The sequence below is a fragment of the Lineus longissimus genome, chromosome 11 (genome assembly GCF_910592395.1).
Source record: "Lineus longissimus chromosome 11, tnLinLong1.2, whole genome shotgun sequence".
NCBI lineage: Eukaryota > Metazoa > Nemertea > Pilidiophora > Heteronemertea > Lineidae > Lineus > Lineus longissimus.
The window spans coordinates 4016058-4037266 of record NC_088318.1 but is presented as its reverse complement, the minus strand read 5'-3'; the positions used below and the strand labels follow the sequence as shown (position 1 = coordinate 4037266).

At 40.9% G+C, this 21209-nt stretch overlaps 2 protein-coding genes across 5 annotated transcripts; one reads left to right on the top strand and one right to left on the bottom strand.

The window, feature by feature from the left end:
* Nucleotides 1-319: 319 nt before the first annotated feature.
* On the bottom strand, nt 320-11053 carry LOC135496380 (low-density lipoprotein receptor-related protein-like). Of its 3 annotated transcripts, none has more exons than XM_064785679.1 (10): nt 11001-11053; nt 10128-10218; nt 9175-9267; nt 8312-8407; nt 7728-7796; nt 6517-6741; nt 5339-5455; nt 4815-4957; nt 4495-4632; nt 320-2825 (listed from the first exon to the last, which is right to left on the bottom strand). In XM_064785679.1, exons 2-10 carry the CDS (start codon nt 10201-10203, stop codon nt 2754-2756), a joined length of 1029 nt encoding a protein of 342 aa, XP_064641749.1. In that variant the 5' UTR covers nt 10204-10218; nt 11001-11053; the 3' UTR covers nt 320-2753. The 3 variants fall into 3 exon arrangements, with proteins under 3 accessions (XP_064641749.1, XP_064641748.1, XP_064641750.1); XM_064785678.1 differs by lacking the exon at nt 11001-11053 and adding an exon at nt 10773-10903; XM_064785680.1 differs by lacking the exon at nt 11001-11053 and adding an exon at nt 10773-10903 and having other exon boundaries at nt 4815-4954.
* Nucleotides 10919-20110, top strand: LOC135496382 (uncharacterized). Of its 2 annotated transcripts, XM_064785685.1 has the most exons (11): nt 10919-10968; nt 14226-14366; nt 14583-14704; nt 14934-15029; nt 15353-15448; nt 16008-16085; nt 17098-17232; nt 17952-18074; nt 18306-18475; nt 18730-18819; nt 19218-20110. In XM_064785685.1, the coding sequence occupies exons 3-11, from the start codon at nt 14632-14634 to the stop codon at nt 19266-19268; spliced, it is 912 nt and encodes a 303-aa protein (XP_064641755.1). In that variant the 5' UTR covers nt 10919-10968; nt 14226-14366; nt 14583-14631; the 3' UTR covers nt 19269-20110. The 2 variants fall into 2 exon arrangements, with proteins under 2 accessions (XP_064641755.1, XP_064641756.1); XM_064785686.1 differs by lacking the exon at nt 10919-10968 and having other exon boundaries at nt 13964-14316.
* The last annotated feature ends 1099 nt before the right edge of the window (nt 20111-21209 follow it).

Below are 21209 nucleotides of genomic sequence, written 5' to 3'. Positions count from 1 at the left end.
GGATTTGGGACATAGCCATCTCTATAAGGACATCCTTGGACCAACATACATGTATCCAGACACTTATGTCACATATGATTCCCAAGTACATGTACATACGTTGGTGGCTCTTTATCTTCGAACCTCATGTCAAAGTCATTTGGCATCCTTTGTGAGGAATTATGGCATTTTAAAGGGGTGAAGGCACTCATTTCAGTATATTTCTTCCCTCAATTTCATCTCCGACAACAGATTATGTCTGGTCTCCGAAGACATGTAACTGGTATATTCAATCTCATGCAGACCCATGCTATCAAATAAAGAAAGTCGAAAGTCAGACTGAACAAGTAGAGTTACCATTATGTTTATTCATTCATCAATGCATATGAAAATGTTTAAACAATATAAATAAAAATACCATCCTTAGATACAGGCTTTGTCACCGCTACGTGATATGCATTAACCCAGAGAGAGATAAACGCGTCACTGGTGCGTCATTGACCACAACATATGCGCCGAGTTGGATGGATGTCATTTGTGACTTGGACTGTAGGTGCCAAAATAGCAAAGGCAGGAATGATCATAAGTTCACGTGTGTAAAATCGCATTAACAATATAGACGGATTTTTCAAAATTGAGATTCTCAGCAAATTTTTGCTGCCTTTAGGAGCAAAACTAACTAATTTCTGTATTTAGGCGTAGTTAGGCACACTACGCTTATATTCAGGGTGCGCTTGAATATTAGCGCATGCCCATAAGAATGGGCAAAAATGTATCCAAGATTACGTACATCCATGTACATACTGATCATACCAGTACTCATGCATTAACATAATTTTATTGGTGCATGTGCTCATAAGAACAGCAAATTTGACCGCGTAAAATAGGGTGAAAACAAGTTTTTTTTATATGCACATGTGCCTAAATACGTATAAATACCGCACCTGTATATACATGTATATACAAAAAATTGGTTCATTATAAATGGCACAGTCCCAAAAGGGTTGAAAGCTAAGTATAAAGATAATTTACATGTAGGCCTATGTACCCACTATAACCCTGTGAAAAATAATTACAGTAAAAAAAAAAAATTAAATTTTTAAATTAAAAAAATTTAAATTTAAGCACAGTAAGTTGTAAGAAAACGTAAAACATTGCTTAAAACGCCTACAACTTTGACTACGAATATATACATGATGTACATGAGTTTAAACAGTATCATGAAAGACTGTCGCCAAATCTAAATCACATTTAGTATTACTTGTATTTTCAACTATTGTTACCGGCTCAGCCGAAAGAGTCAACATTGTGCAAAAACTGAAAACCACAGGTTATGCGAGTATGCAAATGGGACATGTGGATCCTTTAGCCAGAGATGATTATACTTTATATCTTACACATATTTAAATATATTTTATATTTTACAAATACAATGTATATGGAATGATTTAAGTCTTCACCAACAGCTCTTACGGTCTTCCTAGTTCAAATATAGAATTTAAATGGTTTATCGCCATTTCGCCTACAATCATTTCGCCTACAGTCATTTTGCCTACCAAAAAATGCCATTTCGCCTACAGCCATTTTGCCTACCTGCCATTTCGCCTACCCACCATTTCGCCTACTCGCCATTTCGCCTACTGCCATTTCGCCTACATACAGAAAATGCCATTTCACATAATTCTGAATATATTTGTTTTAAATCCTCCATATTGATACCAGTATCAGTAAAAAATATAAGTTATCAGGCCTTATACCTACTGTTGCAGAGGATTTGCAAATCCACCACATTATTTGGTATCTGTCAAAAAAATATGTTTGGCCCCATGTAGGCCTACTGTAGCAGAGGATTGTATCCCATTTCCCTTTTAGAGTCCCAATCATCATACACTAATTTGTTGTTGTTGAAGCTCTAATTCGGTTACTGGATTAATTGGATCACTATAAAGTGTGTCACACAACATAAGCAAACTAACTAATTTTCTGCTAATGTATAGTGACCGTACTCCTATCTGCCAGCTAAAAATTTGCCTCAAACCACCTCTGTTCAATACAAATATCCAGAAAGTTCTACTTTCCTTCCAATTCATAAAAAAACAAAAATAGCAGTAAAAGTAGGCGAAATGGCTAGTAGGCGAAAAGACAAGTAGGGGAAATGGCTAGTAGGCGAATTGACAAGTAGGCAAAATGGCTAGTAGGCGAAATGGGTAATAGGCGAAATGGTTATAGGCAAAATGGCTGAAGGCGAAATGGTTATAGGCGAAATGATTGTAGGCGAAATGGTTGTAGGCGAAATGATTGTAGGCGAAATGGCGATACACCATTTAAAAATAGAACTGCAACAGAAATTATATATCTAACATTATATATCCACAATATATCTAGCATTACATGGTATATCTTACAGTTTACATAGAGGTTTTAGTTCATCCACTGATATATGTACAGAAATTGTTGCGAAAACTTCTGGATTCTGGCAAGTCATTTTCAACCTTTATCACAGCAAAACTGAGTTTTGGATATATACCATTGCGTCACATTGGCAAATGTCAGAATTTATAAGACTGAATACACTTTACATCCTGCACAAAAAGATTTCGCTGAACTGCCCATATCCCGGTAGTAAAGTGTATCCCACTTTGCATTCGTAAGTTAATAAAACGTCTCTGAATCCCCATGTGAATTAATGTCCTTTAGAAGCTTGTCGTCACGTTGCTTTTTTCCTCGCCACAAGAGGGCGCCAATGTCTATCAGCAGTGCAAGGGTTAATACCGTCATACGCTGCTAGTGCTTGTATAATTTGGGTTGACAGGAGGGATGTGCTCTGAATCTGCATAACTTGGAAGCTGAAAGAAAAAACAAATGTGCCCTATTATACTATGAAATGGCCAGGGCCATTGTGCTCACCTCATGTGGAGGAAAGATGGATAAAGAGCATGGTATTGTGTCATGTAGTGTTAGGTTTGATGTAGGTCCAAGCAATTACAATTTCCCCAAAATGGCCAATTTACAGTACATTCGACCTCTGTGACCTTGAAAAGTAGGTCAAATCAAAGACGACCCGGGTGACACATTGAATGGTTGTTAGAATTAGATGTACCTATGATATAAAATTGGTGCCAATCGGGCAAGTCATTACTAGGAATAAAGGCATTTTGAAGAATTTAGGATTTGGCCCCCTCCCTGGAGGCCAAACGGCAAATCAGATCGGTCAAACTTCGGTACCTGAGATAACCTGACCAAGGGGTACATGTGTACTTAATTTGTGATCAATAGTCATTGCAGTTAAGAAACGTGCCATAGTTACGGCCTGACGGCAAATTTACGCCATTTGACCTCTGTGACCTTGACAAGAAGGTCAAATTAAAAACCTGTGTGACATATACTGTATGGTGGTTAGATGTATCCATGATATCAAATTGGTGGCAATCGGGCAAGAAGTTAAGGAATAATCACATTTTTAAGGTTTTTTGGATTTTGCCCCCTGGTGGTCAAGTGGTGAATCATATTGGACCAAACTTCGGTCCCTGAGATCACCTGACTAAGGGGTAAATGTGTACCAAATTTGGTATCAATAGTCATTGCAGTTTAGAAACGTGCCATCGTTACATCCTAACGGCCAATTTACAACATTTGACCTCTGTGACCTTGAAAAGGAGGTCAAATCAAAAACCCGGAGGATATATGATGCACCTTTGCTAGAAGTACCTACCATATTTTTTTCAAAATTTCCCGACTACTATTAAGGGAGATATTGCATATTTTCACTTTTAACGTTTGGCCCCCTGGTGGCCAAACCATGAAACGAATCGGACCGAAACTTGGTCTCCCAGGTGTCATTACATAAGGGTACATGTGTACCAAGTTTCAACTCAATAGCTCTAACAGTTACGAAACGTGCCCTGCTAACGGACGACGGACGACGACGACGACGACGACGACGACGACGACGGACGACGGACGCCACGGTATGGGATAAGCTCACCTCTGCTAAGAGGTGAGCTAAAAATGGGTATTAAGTTGTAATAAGGGCACTAGGGAATAGTACCCGTATGTAGTATCAAGTTCGGTGGAGATCGGTTCATTCGGATGGTGGTAATTGCCCGGAGCATGTTATCTCGACCATAGGGCCTTTGATCTTGACCCCTGAGCCTCCAGTGACACACTGGTATCAACACGGCTGCACGTACCAAGCTTGGTGGAGATCGGTTCATTCGTTTGGTGGCAATCGGCCCGTTTTTGTACTTCAGACTTTTTGAACTTGACTTTTACCTTGACCTTTGCCTCCACTGGTACACTGGTATCCCCTGGCAAACATACCAAGTTTGTGGAGATCAGTTAATTAGTTGGGTGGCAATTTGCCAGGTCGTTTAACTTGATCCATAGGGCCTATGACAACGACATTAGACTTTTGACCCTCCAGTGCCACACTAGCACCAGGTATCAACCTGGCTGTCATTTGTTTTTCTGGTATGGATCCCCTAAGCTCCCACCCAATGGAGAGAATCATCTTACCTGTGTATCTGCTATCCTGAACTGCCTGTCGTTGTCAACTACTTCATCATAGGAAGGGGGTGGTGCTGCAGGATGACTGCTAGCGCTATTAAGACTATGAGAAGAACCGGGTGCCGATGGAACCACTGCGAACGGTAACTAGAAGAACATGATAAATTCCTGTTAGAGCTGCTGCAAAATGGTTGACAATGGTCATAAAGAAACTTAATACATATCAACACGACCTAGCAATGAGTAGTTGAGCAGAAACATCTTTTTCTGTAAAAAAAGACATACCTAACCGTGATCAAATCGTAAATTTCAGCCAATGTTTTACAAACCTGACCGGGAGGAAGAAGCTGTGAGTTTGATCCATGAGGACTTGTAGCGCTTGCTATTTGTGGAGGTCTGGCAATTGGGGTTGCTCCAACTATCGTTGGTCCTCCGGTAGGCCCACCACCACGTTGACGCGGTGACAAAACTGCTGAAATGTGGACGATGGAATATGATGAAACCGGGGGTTCATGCGCAGATAATTTTCAATCTAATATTCTTTTCTCGTTAACAGAAATGCCTTTTGGTTTACAGGCAAGACGAATATGCACCAAGTTTCAAGTCATATGATAAAAATTTACCAATGATCTAGCGGTTTTAGTGTTTTCGATTTTAGCCACCTGGTGGCAAAATCAGGAATCGAACCGGACCGAAATTTGGTCTCCCTGGTGTCATTTCATAGGGGAACATATGTACCAAGTTTCAAGTTGATTCCTCCAGATACAAACCTGCTAACGGACGATGACAACTACGGACTCTGCGCAATGAAACTAGGTCAGGTCTTCTTGTGTCAAAGTAAAAAACAACTCACTTCCACGTCCTCCACGATTCGTGTTCCTTTTTCGTACCATGCAGAGAATACACACAAGTATCAAAATGAACACTCCTACGCTGACAGAGACTCCAACGGCAATAGGCATGGTGTCCGCTGAAAGAATACAACATGATACAGTTAATGCATAGAAGTATCAAATTGAATAAAAATTCCTAAGCTTATACAGACTCCAACTGTAAAGGGTTCAACGTCCCCTAAAGCAGTACAACTACAAGATATTATGCCCAGTTGGTTATAGTGTTTCTCCTGTAGGAGGCCGTTCTAGAAAGCACTAGAAAATGTACACAATCATTCTACAAACTGCAGGTCTATTTCTGTTATTTCAACAACTATTGGTCCACTGCTCTACCGATTGAGGTTTCAAAAGATACTGTTCGACAGTTAACTCTTTGATACTGCCGGCCAGGTGTACTTGGTTGGTCTTTTAGTTCCCTGTGATCTAGACCAGGTACTCTCGGATAAGCCGTACCCTTTTAATACTATATATACAGTCTCTTGCCGACAATTCTTTTGAAAACGTCTGCGGTACCGTCTGACATCATCTTTGAACACTAATCGTTCCATTAGTAATTTTGATTGGGATAAGTGGTTCGCAACATGATTAAAGGCGACTTTCCCTCCCGCTGGGTTATGCACCGCTTGGTACCACCCAGGAACTGCACTCAGGGTGGTTCCAGGTGGTCCAGGCTTGACGGACAGGGGAAAAAGCCCAATAAACCTAAAATCTAAATACCTTGAACGAAAGGATTATGTTGGCTCTTTAAGGAGAAAAAAAATAATTGAAAAACAGGAAAAAAAAATGGAATCACTAGCTCTGCGGGATGAACAGACACAAACGAGTTTTCATGTAGTACTATCCAGGGGAAAGGGTAAGGGTGTGTGTGCGTAGGGGGGGAGGGGTGAGGGGGGAACGGTGTCTATGTTTAAAAAAAAAAAAAAATTCAAATGTACACGTACCTGTTTTGTATTGCTATATGATATTCTGTATTGTGTGATACTTTTGAAAATAAAAATTATATAAAAAAAAAAAAAAAAAAAGTGGTTCGCAATTTCACACGATAGATTACAGTTGCGGCCTGGTTGGGCACGATTGTGAGGAATCAAAGGGCTTTCAGTTTATTCAGTAGGAGAACACGTCAGTTTAATTCTCTCACCTGCTGGGCCACTGACATCGATCGTGCCTCTCCCTGATGACCCTGACCCTGAAGAACCTGATCCTGAAGACCCTGATCCTGAAGACCCTGATCCTGAAGACCCTGACCCTGAAGACCCACAATTCCTTTCATCTGAATAGTCTCCACAGTCATTGAATCCATTACACTCTTTGTAACTGGCAATACAAATCCCTGTATTTGCACATCGGAAATTGAAACAAGAATCTGAAAAAATGAAAGATTAAAGGCGTACACCATTCGTAAAATATTTAAATTTGAGAATTTCCAATTGCGTATGTACGTATTAGAAATAAATTTCTACATTGCCGTTGTGTAAACAGATGCAAAAATACTACAACGACACACCAAGTTTCAGCAAAATTGCGTGCATGATACTGCATAACGCTATTGTGCATACAGCAACTTCATTTCTATTTTCCTGGTCCACCCATAATTACGAAGAAACCTCTTTAATGCGGTTATCTAGAGAGGACGTTTTAATGAGAAAGATGGTTCAATCAAAACTTTAACACCCAATTTATCATACGGAACATCATATTACAATACTGCCACACATTTCCTCTCAGAAGTTGTGTTGCTACCATAACTCCCAAAACCATGGCAGGCGATCTTGGTCCATGCAAGGAAAGGCTGACAAATGCTAAACAATGTGACGTCAGTCGTGACATACAAAATGCTCTGTTTTGCGCTCCGAATGACATTCCGTCTTGTACTGCATTCATACTCAATAGAATACTCGATATACCATTGCACGTCCTCTTTAAGCCCCTTATCTCAAAACTGATATGAAATTGCTTCTCTCCACCTAGCAGCCAATACACGGCACATAACCAGAAATGGACCAGCAGCCACAGGGCCATGGCAGTGAAACTCCAAGTAACCTTTTGCTACAACGTCAGGTATTTTACAGTGTTCTCCACAAGACCATTTGTCAGGGTGTCCCACCCTACCTTGGCAGCTTACCACCGTCCATTGGAAGCAGCCAACCTATCTTGTTCTTGACTTTTTGAAGGGTTTCTATAGGGCCACCCGAACTCAACTTGCTGGCCACCCTACCTTCTGTTTCAGACTGGCAAAACATTTGGAATATCAAGGGTACCACCCTACCTTGAGAAAGCCAGTAAGGACCCCTGATATAAGCCCTGACCTGATAGGCTGATGTCCCAACCACTTCGACAATACTTACTTACCACAAAACGCCAATGTCTTTTCACACCTGTTACTGTGTGGACAGTTGACTTTATCACCACATGAAAAAGCTGGAAAACAAATGTGCAAATTAGTTTTAACATTTTTATTACCGGCGTATCACCCTCCCTAACGGTACACCCAGATGGCCTTATTGGCCTCAGTCAGTATCAACGCAATTGATGCATCATCAATCAAGTCATAAGAGAGTTTCAGAATGGAACCCAATTGCAGGCCCCGTTGTCCACATGTTCATCAGGCCGAGTCTAGCTTACTGATCTGCGTTAGACGTATAAACAGGAAATGAGAAGGTTCATTTTCACCGCCCGAGAAAATGTAAAATGTAGGGAGAAATGTTGATTGTGCAGAATCCCTTTAAAAGTTGACCTGGTGAATAGTTTCAGGTTTCCAGGTTAAACAATAAAGTACATGTACATACCAATCGTCATCTGTCAGACATAGGCAGAAGGAGATTTGCACAAAATGACACTCTGGGCAGTCTGCTGTATCCAGCGGTGGTGAATTTAAAGCTAGTGGGAATTGCAGGGAAAAATGGCAGTGAAATATTTGTTTATTTGGCACTCACGGCAATAAAAAGATATCCAAGTACACTTTCCAGGGAAGCCTGGACAGGGACGGTCAAACTTATGCATTTCGTCTGAATTCATGCCACACTCCCTCACTGAAATGGAAAAAGAAAAGTAAAAAAAGAAGTTATCTTAAAGGGACACTATAGGCAGCTGCTAGGTAGGCAAGATCAAGTTACACAATATCGGCAATAGGGGTCTCTTCCATCTCACATTATGTCAAAACTATTCACGCTTGTACAACGAATATATTAAGAGCTAAATCTAACATGACCCATTGCCCCAATTTAACCCCACTGCTCCTGCCTGGTCCCCCTATCTTATTTGTTGGATTACGAAGTCGCCGGAGGTCATTTTCCGGAAAGTGGAAAAAAGAAAGTCCCGACGACCGTTTTTGACACACTTTTTTCCCTTCCCCAACCATAAAATAGAGAGAAATGAAAAAAGATTTTTCCCAACGACCAATTTCAACAAATTTTTATTTTTTTGGGTCCTCTCGTATGACCTGACACTAAAATTGATGAAAAATAAGCATGTTTTAATTTTATTTCCCTGCTCCACATAGATTTTGAGTCTGATGGAATTTTTTTTAATTCCCACCCCACATAGCTTTGAGCCTGAAGAAAAAATTATCTTTAATTCTTTTTAAATTTCCGTCCCACCCACATAGGTTTCGACTCTAAAGATTCGTTATCCAACAAAACCAACAAGTGTGGCCTAATGAGCGAACATAAGAATCAATCGTCTGCAGGTAAAACAAGTAGTTACTGGGTTTGATATCGAGGCACAGCAGTTATAGTCACATGTGATTTTCGCAGGCAACAGCAATTTGAATTGCCTGTCTGAACTGACTTCAACTTACTGCAATTAACATCGTTGTAAACACAGTTATCTCCATTAAGATGTCCACAGTAGTACGAATTGAGCTTCCCCCTACATTTTGAGCTCGGACTAACTGCAATAAAAAAGTATCACATTTGAATCATACAATTGAAGAACTGTTGTTAGAGAGAATTTCGCCCGGCTAGTTTCAGTTACTTTTACATTACACTAATGCATGAAAATGTACCTTCATCTAGCCTGTTACCCAGAGAAAGAAAACTCAATTCGATCTTCTGAACTTGTCATTAGGCAGTGATGGCCAAATATATTCACGAATATCACAGGCACGACACGAGATACAACAGTGGGAGTGGTATAAAACTGAAGATTACACTTCAAATCTTTGAGGCCATTCGTTAAGAATTTGTAATTTGCAATTGAATTAGAAACTTTCTAATTGCATAGATACACACTAAATATAAATTTCAGCATTGCCGATGATACACAAATACTTAAACCAAATTTCAACAAATTCATATGCATGATTACTGCACTACAGCACTGTGTATTCTCCACCTGTCCTGAGCTTAAAGGGAACTGAAACCGCCAAGCCAGTTCGTATGACCTCGTTTTCATTTCCCGCGTATCGGGTGATCAGAACGAGGCATGAATGAAACATGGCGCCTAGCTGTCAATCATTGAGTGACGTCACTACTATGGAATTTACTACGAAAACTCATGAATGAAAGATCGCATGACTCACGTGATTCTCACATGATTCTCAATAATAACAAATTGAACTGCGCAAGCTCGGGCACTGGGGGCGGAGCTACAAATCTGAACTCGAATAGGAAGTTGGAAGTTTGACTTTCTCGGGCGGTGAAAGTCGAAAAGTTGAATAAATCGCTCGGCGGTTCCAGTTCCCTTTAACTTGACCCATTTTGATGTGATGGGTCACATGTTATGTGGTGCTCTAGATGTATCATGACTTACCGCAGGAAAAATAGTTATCTACGCAGGTGCCGTCAGTGCACTGCCACGGCTTATTTCCAGTGCATTTGGAACTCATAGTTTCAGTGATTCACTAAAAAAAGAAAAAGTTGTCAGAAAGAACATGACAAAATGACATATGGGAGTTGCTAACCAAATCTCCCTACCGGCACCCATAGATTTTAAAATCAACCCCACCCCAACCCAGGGACAACCCGCAGGACCTGAGACGCCAATCATATTATACATTCAGAATTATCTTTTTTCGCGGACAATGAGAAGAAGCCATGAGGCAAGCAGACCTATCCACTTCACGGCCGGAGACATTGTCACAGCCTTAACTTTTGCCATCATCAATGATCAAGAAGAGGAACATTAAAATAGTAAGTGTGGCATTCGCCCCCCCCCCCCCAACTGAGCCGTAGGCATGATGAAAAAAACACATGAATAATTGACTAAATGGAATGAGAGGTTCTCTCTGAAATCGACCAAAGTTTGTGATGGACTGAGCTTCGTCCGAAAATAGATAACTGTTAACACACACAAATGGAAATGCAGGTACACGTCAACGGATCATTGTCGGACGTAAGTTCGCCAGGAAAATCAAAGGAATTCATTGAACTCATGATATTAACCATGTCAACACACCATAGTTTTCAGTGAAGTTCAACTGTATTCCTAGATATGGAACGAGTTTACAATCCCCGATCACACCCCAAAAAAAGGTCATCGGTTGACTAACGAAGCACCACTGTTCAATGGATTTATAGTTGAATGCGATCAAACTACGTCATTTCCGATCGGGGATTGTAAATTTTAACCCTAGAGGATATAAATCACTTTGGTATGTAGAGAGTAAGATTACAATTAACCCACGTTAAAGTTTACGGGCGGGCCGAGTTGGCAAGGAGTGATCTGTCTTAGTTACTGTACTATACTGTAGATGGCTCTACTGTAGCTTGAAATGCAAATGTTCCGCGCATTTTACCGATCTGCGCTATCTTAAGATTGCGCTGCGCATTCTTAGGATCCTATAATTGCGCGGCAATCTCGAGATCGCGCAAGGGAGTTGGGGTGTTGTGTGTGTTGCATGAGCCAATGTGAGATGTTGGCCTGCAAATAATATAACTGAGTTTATGTTCTCTCCGAGAATTTGCAACATCAAACTGCATAAATTATGATGAAATATATGAAATATGGGTAGCCATTCCAACAATAATCTTCTGCACGGATCATGGGCTTGAATTCTGAAAAGTAACATCAACTTCTGCAATGTTTTATTGTATAAGGGACAGAATGCGTATAAAATGAAGAAGTGCAGAAGTTTACGTATGAAGGAGGCAAAGACCCTTCATGGGCCAAGATGCCGCTATGACGGTAAACGGTAAACGGTAAAGAATGAAAGAAAATGAGGACGGGAAACTTGGTGTGAAAGAAAATGGTGTCCCCTACGTATTACTAGTAGTAGAATTCGTTCTACCATATTGTTCAGTGATTTATTGTTGGATTTGAGATGATGGTCAGTAAATATTGGTCAAAGTGTCATAGTGAGATCTGTTCACATTATCAAAGGCATGGCCGCCTTAATTAGCACTGCTAATTAGGCTTCTGAGATGATGGTCAGTAAATATTGGTCAAAGTGTCATAGTGAGATCTGTTCACATTATCAAAGGCATGGCCGCCTTAATTAGCACTGCTAATTAGGCTTCTGAGATGATGGTCAGAAAATATTGGTCAAAGTGTCATAGTGAGATCTGTTCACATTATCAAAGGCATGGCCGCCTTAATTACCAGAGGAGGAAAAGAATTCGGGTCGCAGAATTTGAAGTCGGTGATCACGTAACCATTGAAGTCCCGAAGCTAGACAGAGCCAGCAGCAATCCACGCCGCCTACCCGCCATCATAACGAAGATTACGGGAGATCACGATAAGCAGTACCACCTCTGCACGGAGTATGGCAATATCGGGTCTTATCGTGGAGGTGACCTAATGCCATACTCATCCACGATTGTGCCGAAGTTCGACGCCACCGTGTCCCTGAGATCAGCCGCCAGATCAGCATACCCGAAAAAGATGTCCAAAGCCAAATGCAACTGTAGAGGAAAGTGCGATACGCAACGATGCGCCTGTTTTCGGGAGAACGAAGAGTGTACTAGTCACTGCCACCCAAGCCGATCCTGCAAGAGACCCAAACCAAGTCGACATCAACAACGTGATGCCAACCTCAACCCGATGCTGTACGTTGGCGACAACAACTGGCTGACGGACCGACATATGGAAGAATCAAATCGTCTAATCAAGAAGATCGAACCAGCACTGTCGGGCCTCGAATCAACAGTTCGGCAACTCCACGGGCATGTTAAAACCAAGAAACCGTCCGGGAAATTCGTCCAATTTATACATGCTGGAAACGACCATTGGGTTACGGCTTCAAACGCAATCGGCAATAAAGACAACGTTGTTACCGTATACGACTCTCTACACCGGGGCGAGATATCGACCGAAGTGCAACAATCCGTGGCAAAATTTGTTAAATCAGAGAACGAGAAATTGTCATTCGAACTCGCGAACGTGCAGCAACAAAGTAACTTCTCCGACTGTGGCCCATTTGCCGTCGCCTACGCAGTATCGATCGCCTACGGGGAGGATCCCGTATCGCTGACATACGATGATGTACGAAAAGATCTATCCGACGGAATCAAGAGAGGCTTCTTTAATCGTTTCGTGTCAGAATGCCTATTTCGAACCGCCACTCTGCGAACCTACGACGCGCCGATTCATTGCAAGTGTCGCGGTATTGACGATGGATCAAAGATGATCGAATGTGAAAGATGCCTAACGTGGTGTCATTACGACTGTTACCGTCTGACTAAGAAATCGAAAATCGAAAACTGGAAGTGTGTCGTGTGTAAAGGAGTGTGGTGAAAGACAGACTATTAGTACGAGCTATGAACTATAAACTATAAACTATTAATTATGAAGTGATCCTGGTCTTTATTCATCGTCATTATCAACATCATTCTGTGTGAAATAACTTCAACCGATGCGCTTGAAAATTTTATGTTTTTCATTTTATCAAAGGCGGACGGTTTACAGGCTGTATTGGAAAGGGGCCATCCATTTAGCAGGCTTCATACGCATAAAAGTCTGGATTTCCGGACACCCCCCTCAAATGGTAAAAATGTAGGGCTTACATTGACGCCCCTCCCCCCCTCAGATGCATATCATAAAATGGATGACCCCTTGCTTAAGAAGGGAATGGGATCAACATTAATGGAGATGACCAAATTGGACCAAGAAGGGAGACTACAGGCAGGACTATAATCAAATGTATTTGATCAATCAAAAGGGGCGTGGTCACTCTCAGGATGGATATCTGCAAGCTGTGGCCGGAGTAACCTGGAAAAGAAAATACATGTAGTTGATATTATATTTATAATGAGAAAATAACATAAAGCATAGAGTGTCTTATAAGAAATAGGGCCTAACCATTTGCATGAGGTCTCCCTTCCCAAGGAAGACCTTGAGGCCAGGGGAGGCCTAGGGCCTAGCCTACATGACAAGACAACAGACATTAAGAGTGGCAGTAATTGAGGCTTAGAACATGCTATAAAGGCAGTAAAATGCCAAAGTAATTGGAGAAACTATAATAATAACTAGAGTAGCCAAACCAGGAGCATAAATATCGGTACAAATAGGCCTACAATCATACAAATCACCATAGTCAAAGATTTGAGACGGACCCTGAGCCAGCATTCACATCATATCCGGCATCCCATAGACAGTCACATGACAGTAACGTGACAAATCGAAGGTGTAGCAAAAAGTCAGGTTAAAAATAAAGACACCAACGTAAAATGAGTGAAAATCTGTTTCTTACAAAGCCATAAAAGGATGATCTCTAAAATGCGCAATCGGCAAAAAGCGCAGAGACACCCTTGCGCGATCTCGAGATTGCCGCGCAATTAAAGGATCCTAAGAATGCGCAGCGCAATCTTAAGATAGCGCTAATCGGCAATTGGCGCAGAACACAAATACTCGGGCATGTCAGGAACCCATTTACAATACCACATTTAAATTCACATTTCTTGTCGATTTCAGCTTCTTCTCACAACATTTTTGCATCATTGCTTGAAATTAGACGTCACTGTATTGATGTGACAATGATGCAATGGAAGAAACTGATGTTCTGGTGAGGAATTTAAGGATAGCATAGGCCTACATTTGCATGAGACTAGTCTAGTGAGTATAGCTAGCCTATCAATTTTCATTACCATAATACCAAGCCCAAGGCATAAGCATGATCATGATGATAGGCCTGCCCTTTGCCTTTTCATCCAGTTGAACAGTGGGCCTAAAACATTTATCCTTTGGGTAATTAATATCTATCGATAGAGAAATCCTTTAGGAACTACATTGTCAACCCTTCAAATAATATTGACCTGAAATTTTTTTCAGATGATTTGACTTCGGGATTGATATCCATAGTACTACTTCCAAATCAACTATGGGAAAGAGATGTCCCATTTATAAGTATCAGTGCGTTGATGGGAAATGCGTTAATCATTCAATAAAATGTGGTGAGTTGGAAACCATTTTTCCAATGAAGTTAATTAGGTGTCTATAAAAGTCTGTTAACAGCATGTGGTTGAATGTTGGTAGAAATCACTAGCATACTCCAAAAATTAAGAAATTTATCTGTTACCAGGTACTCGAAACTCCAGTTAAAGGGACAAGGGATTTCCGTGGCACTTTTAAAGTGTAGAAGATGTATTTGTTCATCAAGATCTTCTTTAAAATTCTTTGCAGATTCTTCATGGGCAAAATGCGGGTCATTAAGGCGAGGTGCAGTCTACTGTGGAAAAAAAAATGGGGATAACTGTGTCACCTCGGATCGTGATTGCAGTAAGTTTTCCGGTTACTATGAGTTTTTTCTGTTAAAGTGAATTTCGCATAAGAAATACAATGTCCTTCCCGCCCCTCAGTCAGTATCCAAGCAATAGATGCGTCATCAAGTCATATAGTACGGTGTTCTGAATGGAACCCTAATGCGGGCCCTATTGTCCACACGTTCATCAGGACACCGAATCTATTTAACTAACTAATCTGCGCCAGACTTTAAAACAGGAAATGAGGAGGTTTATTTTCACCGCCCAAGAAAATGGTAATAATATCCTGAATCGCTGGCCGTGCGGAATCCCGTTTGACTTTCCATTTTGTACTTGCAGTGCGACCGTGCGGTTTCTCCAATTTACGGCACTACAACTACACAAAGCCTTGTCTTGACTACCCTGGCAAGTGCGCGTACTCATCTCGATATTGTGGTAAGTAAATGATACAGTATTTACTCTCAAGTTAAGTGGAGGCTACTATGCTCTCACAAGAAAATCTAAGAGCGTTTCTTTGATTTATATGGGGACGATAGGCAGGCTGGACCCATGAGGTCTAATTCGTAGTCTTCAAGTGACAAGTATGCAGCAGTTAGGGGCCTGGCTTGTTTTTGATTCAGCTATAGTTATTTTCCTTCTACTGTGTGAACATCATCATTCTGTTGTAGTCGGAGGACTATGTTGTGTTTGACCAATTTTGGTGTATTATCAAAGTATTAACGAGTAACTTAGTGTTCATTAGTTTCAATGTACTGTGGGATAGAGAAACCCCTTTTGGCGACTTGGTGTAACTTAATCAGACCTACCTGGCTCATGTATGTAGTCTCACCTTTTGACGTCATGTGGTTAGCACACAAGCCATTGACGCAGATAGGCCTAACCCTTATTTGAGTCTATACCACAGGGCAAGTACTAAGTTTGTATGCAAAGGAATATTCAAACTCAGAATGATTGTTTTGACGAGGTCATCATGTGGCAACCATTTGTTTTTCAGTCCAGAAACCTAAGCCATGTCGCAGTGACGAAAAGAGGTGTTCTAATGGTACATGTGTAAAGTACAAGGGCTACTGTGGTACGTGTTTCTCATCTTTGACCTACAAAGTTTTAGTTCACTTCTTCTTCTTCTACAGCGTTCACTCTGCACTTGGAGGTGATTTTCTCCAGGGAGTATTCCTCCTCCAAGGCGGGATGAGCGTTTATGCGTGACACTACGGTTATACGCCAATTGGGTTTATTGGCCTGGTGAATCCGACTTCGGTGAGAGGTTTAGTCCACGCAAGGTACTCATGTTTCTCACTTGGTGAGGTCTGTGACCTGCCCTGGCATAGACACCAGATACATGGAACCTTGGTTTTAAGTCTCATTCGAAGAACTGTTAAGTACAATATCTGTTGCCTGTATAAACCAATCACTCCAAGGGCTATCACTCTACGAGTACAGACCTTTGTAAAGATCGGTGGATTGCTGCCTGCATTTGTGATGTGGCTGACCATTGGAGGTAACTGTAGGCTTACCTGAAATCTCCAAGCCTGGTCCAAAACTGCCTTTCAACACTAGGGAAAATCAATATTGGAGATCAGCGTCTGGTGGTGAGTAGGGGTATTATCCTCCTGGCCAACTAAATCCCACGCCCATGTTGTCCTAGACCTTTAATCCCTTCAAGAACAACCTCAAAGCTTGCGTCTTTTGTCTCTGTGGAAAATATTTCCTGCGTCATTGATTACTCTAGTGGATTAAGGTACTAGAAATTAAAGGGTAACTCATGTCAAATTTCACCATATAATGTTTTAGCTGTTTTTGACAAATGACTACGTCACTTTCCCATAAATCGGTAAGATTTTCGAATCGAAATGCACATTTTCTAGAAATTGATGGTTTTTTCGTTGATGACGTCACAACATGAACATTTTCGCGGTCGCGGTGGTTTACATTCAGCGATTTTATAATAAATCTAATCAAAAATGGAAAATTTGAGCTTTACATTTGTAATCAACAATTATAAACGGACGTATTTCCGCAAAGTTGTAAATCACATCATAGTATCACTTTAAACTATTTTCGTTATATGATTGTTTACATTTCAGATATATGTATGGGCTACCGATGTCAAGATACGGGGAAATGTTATGATTTCTTCCGAAAGTGTAATAACATACCAGACTGCTTAGATAGATCAGATGAGTTGAACTGTCCGAAAACAAATGATCGACCCAGGCAAGGTATGGTTTGAGGGGTACGCCGTTCGTAATTCCTGCTGGTCCAGGAAAATAGAAATGCAATTATACACAATGTCATAGTGCAGTTATCATGCATACGAATTAGCTGAAGTGAAGTATCTTATTCTTAATTAACTGTATCTCAAAATTAACACTGCCCTTAAATTGTAGGCTGACTGTTGTATTAAAACTTTCTGGGTTGTAGAGTATTGCTTGACCCATGAAGGGGGGACACGTTTTAGGCTGTGAAAAATGCTTGACAATTATTTATATGACTTTGTGAATAACTCAATTTTGTGTTTCTTGACGGCAAACCGCAGTTTTTTTGTGAGTTAATTGAGTAGACTTGTCATTACGGAGAACTGGAGACAATAATCATGTTTCGAAACATGAACCCTGAGAGTTAATAAAACACAACAAGGTCCCAGTGAACTTCTTCTCCGTCGGTCTTCAACCTGCCTAAAACTATAACTTCAGTCCTGTGGCGGAGATGAAACGGCGTGTCATTTCGAGGTCATGCTGTGTTCCCCACAGTTTTACCTCAACATTGGTGTCTGCGGGCCTGAATTTCTGTCACAAATCCTGGTGCAGGGGACTGTCTTGTAGAATGTGGTCTGGTGTCTGGACTGCTGGCATTGGCAATCTGCTCTGTGCCTTACTCCTATTCGTTACAGGTGCCCATGTAGGCCACAGTGAACTAAAAGAGAAATATTCTGTTTCAGATTCTGGGTATGACAGCCTTGAGATGCTGTTGGGGTCGCTAGGTGCTGCTATTCTCATCACTCTGATGATATTACGCGGCTGGTGGATGCTGAACAAGAGCAGACGACGGCACCAGGAGGAAGGTGAGCCAAAACACTTAAAATGAAAGTGAAACTATACTCTACCATATTCCAGTTAATTTGTCAAACTTTATGACTCCCATGCCTGAACTAAATAAACCATCTGATCTGATTACACAATGCTAGTCCAAAGCAGACTAAAGGTAATACATTGTAGTTGACGTTATGATTATGAGTTCATGCTTGTGTTGTGTGATATCTCTGCAATTTTAGGCCATGTTATTGTCGCTTCAGCTGCCATTCTTGCAAGCAACAGGAGGTTATCGCAATACGAACCGGCAAGGCCAGTCAGAGGTGGTGCTGGCCAAGAGTTTGAGATGCCACGCATGCCTGTTACCCCTGCCAACGACAACCTGGGATTCGTACCAGTAACTCGGCCTACGACGGGGTACTCATTTCAAGAAGTGAGTGACATTAGTTAATACTATTCAGTCTGGTATTGATTAGAGAACTGAGTGTCAACAGGGATATACATGTAGCTCTATAGTAGTAGTCCTATTGGTGATAAATATTGCAGGAAACCACTGGCTCGGAAAAGAGTCCCCTTCATCACCAGAGGAAGCACTTCAGGAGAAGACGGCACAAATTTCTGTTGGGGCAGTGGTTGTTAATCTAATAATACTATATCCTTTGCCTGATTGTTTTCTTTCTGTTCTAGCCTGCTGGTCCGCTGCCAACAGTAGCACCTCCTCCATCATACTCCGAGGTTGTCACGAATCAAGACCAGTATAAAAGAGCTGACCCTGAGGTAAATATAGTTCTCCCGTGCATCACATCTCCTGCTTGCGATGTTGAGTACATACCTTCCAGAACATGCGCAGTGTACATGTATGTGCCAAATGTAAATTCATACCTTATAGCACATGCACAGTCTATGTGCCTGATGTAAATTCATACCTTATAGCACAAGCGCAGTCGATAGATTTTCCACTGGTGTCACCTCTTGCAGGGGGTAGTCTACACTATACTCCAGCATTTACTGCTGACTACTTTGTTAGCAAATTTAAAAATGCCCCTGGAGAATTCATTGACTTGAATAAAGTCGAGGGAACTTATTGTTTTTGTCAAAAATGTACGCCATATTTGAGCCATTTGAAATAACTTTTCGACGGGTGCGTAACAGTATGTTCGCATTTTTCATTGCAGCTTCCTACCTATGAGGAGTCTGCACACTTTCCACCTACCCATCCCCCTTAGGGCGAAGTGAAATGGACATGATCAAACTTTCTTACTTTTGCATTTTTATCTATCGGTGTAATATTCATTGGGGAATGAAAACAGCATGCAGGACTGGTAATATGGAAGTGGTGAAACAGAATAGGCCTTGAGTATCTATTGGGTCTAAAGTAACTTGCAAACATTGATCCGAACATAGTTAGTCTTTATTGCAATTATCATGTAAAACCTAGTCATTATATATACAGTGAACTTTATCTATCAAACATTCAATTTTGAAAGGAAACTCAATGGTCATATTTTACATTCAGCTTTGAATGGCTTCATGTGAAAGCCTTTATACATGTATACAGTTGTCCCTTCATTTTGTGGCCCCATGTTTACTTTTTGTTGGTGGGTTGTAAGCAAAGACATTTTCATGTATATTTCTATCATATTCCCATGAGAATCTTAGCCTGTATTCATTGCCAAAAAAATTGAACTCAGTTTAAAAATTGAATTCAGTTTCAGACGATGCCAAAAATGTGCTTTGGTACCATGTTGACGCTAACTCATAGTATGGTATTGGCCAAGCAATTTTGTGATGTTTTTTTGCATGGATTTTCTCTTATTTTATTTAAAGTCTATCTTACCGAATGGCAGCACTATACTGCTGGCGAACTGTGTCTTTGAATCTCCTTGGTAGATTTTTACTTTTTGTCAGAGCTGGTTATATGAACCTCATTCTGAACTTATTTCTTGTTTAAAGATATACACTCGGATTTGTTTTTTGACTGTAAATTATTATGCACGATGTAATATTCGATACTGCATGTCAAATCGACTGTCTCTTTTTTAAATAAAGTTTGTTACTAAATACAACAGCGTTGTTTGATTCCTTCTTGTGTGTTTTTAGTTCAATGTACAGCTGTGACTAACGAAGCAAGAAGCTAAGTAGCTGATGACATACTGCCAGAAATTGCTGGCAGTGACTCACAAACATTTTTAAAAATTTGTTCACCTGCACATGAATATTGATGGACATTTGAAAACACTGTGGACAAGATCAACTTCCAGTGTTGTCTGGTGCCAGCTGTCAGACTGTCACATCCAGCTGAACCTCTTTGGAGACCGTGTCAAATTTCATCTGACTGGACAAATTGTACAATAAAAAAAACATCACCTCAAAGGTCATGAAATAAATAGGGTCCATGTTGGCTCACGTCCTTCATATGGACTCTGACAAGCAGTCCAATAGGCCCTCGGCTTTGCTGTGAAGACGCCTAACTGCAGCTACACTACAGTTACCAAACATGCACCTACATATCACTGTTGGGAGAATTGGTCACATCATAAGGCTTTTCTGCGAAGTGCTACTACATGTACTATGGTTAACGTGCATTCGACTTATCCAATGTAAACAATGTTTCTCAAGTCCATGGATTCGTTTCAGGTCTCGTTAGGGAGTTTTTCCCAAATGTACGTGATGATGAAGTGCCCCATTAACAGGACGTAACATCTATTTTAAAATGCGTTTCCAAAGTGAATGCATGAGGACAACCAATTTATGTCGTATATCACTGGAAACGCCCGATTCCCCCGATTCTGCAGGATGTTAAATCGGGCATTTTATTTCTTTAAATAAATCATAAGCGTCTCATTTGCTCCTAGCTCTGTTCACCATCCCAAATGGCAATATTGCCAATTGGGCCGGACAATCACGAAAAACCCCAAATATTATACATTTCTTCCTGATAATTCTTACAGAGACCATTCTCCCATGAAAGACAGTTGCTTACGCTACACAAAAGTCAAAAAAAATCGAGGGTTAACCATTGAACTTTTGAGATATGTTGAATTTTGCACAAATCAGTGAAAAACGCACCAACTGGCACTGGACGGCATTTCAACACGGGGCCGACGCACATCCCAAGTTCAGTGTACACATACGTCGGCAACAACAGTATAAATGCGCAGTGAAGA